At 44.2% G+C, this 5,000-nt stretch overlaps 1 protein-coding gene across 1 annotated transcript in view; it reads left to right on the top strand.

The window, feature by feature from the left end:
* LOC306819352 (protein FAM184A-like) overlaps window positions 1-2,094 on the top strand; it is a gene marked incomplete at its 5' end in the record, with an annotated part of 25,864 nt that extends 23,770 nt beyond the window's left edge. Inside the window, one exon of the mRNA XM_079373136.1 lies at window positions 1,346-2,094. Coding sequence (XP_079229262.1) covers window positions 1,346-1,354 — 9 coding nt within the window. The remainder of the gene's footprint in view (window positions 1-1,345) is intronic.
* Between the last annotated feature and the right edge of the window lie 2,906 nt (window positions 2,095-5,000).

Below are 5,000 nucleotides of genomic sequence, written 5' to 3'. Positions count from 1 at the left end.
CACCTGTCTGTCTGCATCCTCACCTGTCTTTCTGTCTGCATCCTCACCTGTCTGTCTGCTTCCTCACCTGTCTGTCTGTCTGCTTCCTCACCTGTCTGTCTGTCTGCTTCCTCACCTGTCTGTCTGTCTGCATCCTCACCTGTCTGTCTGTCTGCTTCCTCACCTGTCTGTCTGCTTCCTCACCTGTCTTTCTGCATCCTCACCTGTCTGTCTGTCTGTCTGCTTCCTCACCTGTCTGTCTGCTTCCTCACCTGTCTGTCTGTCTGTCTGTCTGCATCCTCACCTGTCTGTCTGTCTGCTTCCTCACCTGTCTGTCTGCTTCCTTACCTGTCTGTCTGCTTCCTCACCTGTCTGTCTGCATCCTCACCTGTCTGTCTGCTTCCTCACCTGTCTGTCTGCATCCTCACCTGTCTGTCTGCTTCCTCACCTGTCTGTCTGCATCCTCACCTGTCTGTCTGCATCCTCACCTGTCTGTCTGTCTGCTTCCTTACCTGTCTGTCTGCTTCCTCACCTGTCTGTCTGCTTCCTCACCTGTCTGTCTGCTTCCTCACCTGTCTGTCTGTCTGCTTCCTTACCTGTCTGTCTGCTTCCTCACCTGTCTGTCTGCTTCCTCACCTGTCTGTCTGCTTCCTCACCTGTCTGTCTGCTTCCTCACCTGTCTGTCTGCTTCCTCACCTGTCTGTCTGCATCCTCACCTGTCTGTCTGCATCCTCACCTGTCTGTCTGCTTCCTCACCTGTCTGTCTGCATCCTCACCTGTCTGTCTGCATCCTCACCTGTCTGTCTGCTTCCTCACCTGTCTGTCTGCATCCTCACCTGTCTGTCTGTCTGCTTCCTCACCTGTCTGTCTGCTTCCTCACCTGTCTGTCTGCATCCTCACCTGTCTGTCTGTCTGTCTGTCTGCTTCCTCACCTGTCTGTCTGCATCCTCACCTGTCTGTCTGCTTCCTCACCTGTCTGTCTGCTTCCTCACCTGTCTGTCTGCTTCCTCACCTGTCTGTCTGTCTGCTTCCTCACCTGTCTGTCTGTCTGCTTCCTCACCTGTCTGTCTGCTTCCTCACCTGTCTGTCTGCTTCCTCACCTGTCTGTCTGCTTCCTCACCTGTCTGTCTGCTTCCTCACCTGTCTGTCTGCTTCCTCACCTTAAAGTGATGATTAGTTCAAATCCAGAAACAAACAGTCTAAAGTCACGTTGAGTGTTTTCAATGTTTGATTATTAATCAGGAAACTGAGCAGCTGATTCCCTGCACACACACACACACACACACACACACACACACACACACACACACACACACACACACACACACACACACACTGTGTATTTATGTGATGTCTCCTCCCTCAGCCTTCCTGAGGCCCACAGCTCGTCTCCCCCCGTGCTGAGCGGCGAGGAAGGGGGCGGAGTCAAAGCTCATGCTGCACGTGAAGAAGAGAAAGAAGAACAGCTGTACTCACAGTACTTCTCCTTCTGACTGCAAAAAAACACACCACAGACAGAGAGCTGAGGACACACACACACACACACACACACACACACACACACACACACACACACACACACACACACACACACACACACACAGTTTTTACGACACCAGCATCAAACAGACTTCAGCTCGTGTCCCGCTCTCTGTGTACATACTGTTTGATTTACACACCTGAGCAGAGAACACCTGGACTCATGATGTTTATATTCCCCTGTATTTATAAATCAGCTGTTTTTCTACACACACACACACACACACACACACACACACACACACATACACACACACACAGACACACACACACACACACACACACACATACACACACACACACACACACACACACACACACACACACACACACACACACACACACACACACACACACACACACACACACACACACACACACACACACACACACACACACACATACACACACACACACACACACACACACACACACCTCCAGCTTCTTTTTAATGCCAAGGCGCTCACCAGCCGTGTGTGTGTGTGTGTGTGTGTGTGTGTGTGAGGGTCAGGCCATGGAGCATGTAACACACACACACACACACACACACACACACACACACACACACACACACACACACACACAGACACACACACACACACACACACACACATACACACACACACACACACACACACACACACCTCCAGCTTCTTTTTAATGCCAAGGCGCTCACCAGCCGTGTGTGTGTGTGTGTGTGTGTGTGTGTGTGAGGGTCAGGCCATGGAGCATGTAACACACACACACACACACACACACACACACACACACACACACACACACACACACACACACACACACACACACACACACGATGCTGAATCTCAAGTCAAGTTAAAGGAAACACGACACATAAAACACTGCACGTCTTCCAGAAGTGAGCCAGCTGAGTGTGTGAACACACCATTATTTATCACACACACACACACACACACACACACACACAGCTGGTTCACTGTCACACTGTGAACATTTATAAAGAAACTTGATCACAGACATTTCTTTTTCATTGATTTGATTTTCTTGTTAATTTAAATTTTGTACATTTGATTTGTTTTTCTTTCTTGTATTTTATTGACCTGTTTTATTTGGACGTGTTCTGAGAACATGAAGCTCGTCCCTAAAGGATGCTGCCTCGTGTGGGCAAGTGCAGAACTGCGGGAAGGTCACATCTGAACAGCTGATGGTCACTGAGCCAATGAGACTCTGTAAACAGGAAACATGTGACATCACTCTGATCAGCCAATAAGACGCACACAAACAGGAAGTCTGTGGACACCACAGAGACGAACAGGAAGTGACGATTGGATGTGGGCCTTGATGATGTTGTCATTCTAATGATGTCTGTAAAATATATAATAATAATTATGGGACCATTAAGGACAATATTTATATTTATATCATTTCTGTTGTATTACATGGAAACAGTAAAATGATGATTGTGACACAGCGGCTCTTTTACTGTGTGTCTGTCAGACCAGCTGAATCTACACACCTGTCAGACCACGACCTACACACCTGTCAGACCACGACCTACACACCTGTCAGACCACGACCTACACACCTGTCAGACCAACACGACCTGCACACCTGTACTCTGCTGACCTTGAGATAACGGCCTATCGAGCCTTTGTTGAAAGACGGCGCTGCTGTACGAACATTAACGCGTCATGTAGCCAATGAAATTGCCCAAACATGGATCTGCAGCTTCTATCTATAGAAGTGATTTATTCATGAGATCATTTAAAGTACAAATAGTTTTCAGATGTCCTGATAATAATCAGTGAGGTCATAGAGACGCTCTAATAAATGAATCATTGAGAGAAAAAAGACGTTAGACATTAAACAGCCATAAAGCTGAATGATTCTTGTGCTTTGACTGATCCTCTGAATAATAACTCGTTTAATATATAATATATATATATATATATATATATATATATATATATATATATATATATATATATCCGGGGTCATCCATGAATGTGTAAATGTGAGCAGTAACAACTCAGAGATCAGAAGATCAAACGTTCTTTATTATCAAGCAGTGTTTAGTGCTCGTCTGCTGAACACACTAATAACACTTCATACTTATTATATTTCTGTGCTTACTGTCACTGCAGATGAAGATTTATATCATAAATGTTTAACAGAAGCAGGTTTATAATGATATATTCCATTAAAATGAACTTTAATGCAAATTTAAACTTTATTCTATACAACACATCTGCTTCCATTGACCATCTAATCACACCATGCAAACTCTAAGTGTGTGTGTGTGTGTGTGTGTGTGTGTGTGTGTGTGTGTGTGTGTGTGTGTGCGTGTGGTAGCTGCCCTTCATGTTTTACAGGCATGTTAATAAGTTGTTCTGCTGTCATGCTCCATTTGAACACTAGAGGGCACCAAAGCTACTTCAAAGTTTTCAAATTTAATTTGCAGTTCAACTCAGTGCTGTGAATACTACATTACCCATGAGTCTCAGTGACTGCTGCTGGAGAAAGGGAGCCAATCAGAGTCCCTGAAGGTGAGTAGTGTTGATCTTTTTAAAGGGACATTAATGTTTTGATATGTGTAACCTGGTAGATTTTGTTTTACACTGTTGAATTAAATGTATTCTAACCTTTACACATGTTTTGTTTTTTTCAAGTGACCAAACGTCACATTATTCTCAGGAAAGATCAAACTTTGACCCATCCTCTTTTTCTAACTCCTCATTTATCGGAGGACATGTTTTATGAGACCCAGAGTGAGTCGATCCTGACGGAGAAGGAAGATAGAAATAACTACTCAGAGTGTTTATGTCACTGCAGGAAGCAGAAAGGCTCATGGGAAATGTATTTTCCCAGCAGAGATTTCTTGACTGTTTTCTCAGGAACTATCGTCGTTCTCACCAAAACTGTGTGAGTAGCACGTTCTGTATTCATCCAGATGTTACATGTGTTCAGTAAACTGTAATAATCCAGATGTTGAAGTCATGTGTCTGTAGTTTAGCTGTGTAATAATCCAGATGTTGAAGTCATGTGTCTGTAGTTTAGCTGTGTAATAATCCAGATGTTGAAGTCTTGTGTCTGTAGTTTAGCTGTGTAATAATCCAGATGTTGAAGTCATGTGTCTGTAGTTTAGCTGTGTAATAATCCAGATGTTGATGTCATGTGTCTGTAGTTTAGCTGTGTAATAATCCAGATGTTGAAGTCTTGTGTCTGTAGTTTAGCTGTGTAATAATCCAGATGTTGAAGTCTTGTGTCTGTAGTTTAGCTGTGTAATAATCCAGATGTGAAGTCATGTGTCTGTAGTTTAGCTGTGTAATAATCCAGATGTTGAAGTCTTGTGTCTGTAGTTTAGCTGTGTAATAATCCAGATGTTGAAGTCTTGTGTCTGTAGTTTAGCCCGTGTAATAATCCAGATGTTGAAGTCTTGTGTCTGTAGTTTAGCTGTGTAATAATCCAGATGTTGATGTCATGTGTCTGTAGTTTAGCTGTGT

Source organism: Symphodus melops (assembly GCF_947650265.1).
Source record: "Symphodus melops genome assembly, contig: scaffold_321, whole genome shotgun sequence".
In the NCBI taxonomy this organism is placed as follows: Eukaryota; Metazoa; Chordata; class Actinopteri; order Labriformes; family Labridae; genus Symphodus; species Symphodus melops.
The sequence above is the reverse complement of the archived record's forward strand: the minus strand, read 5'-3'. Positions and strand labels throughout refer to the sequence as shown.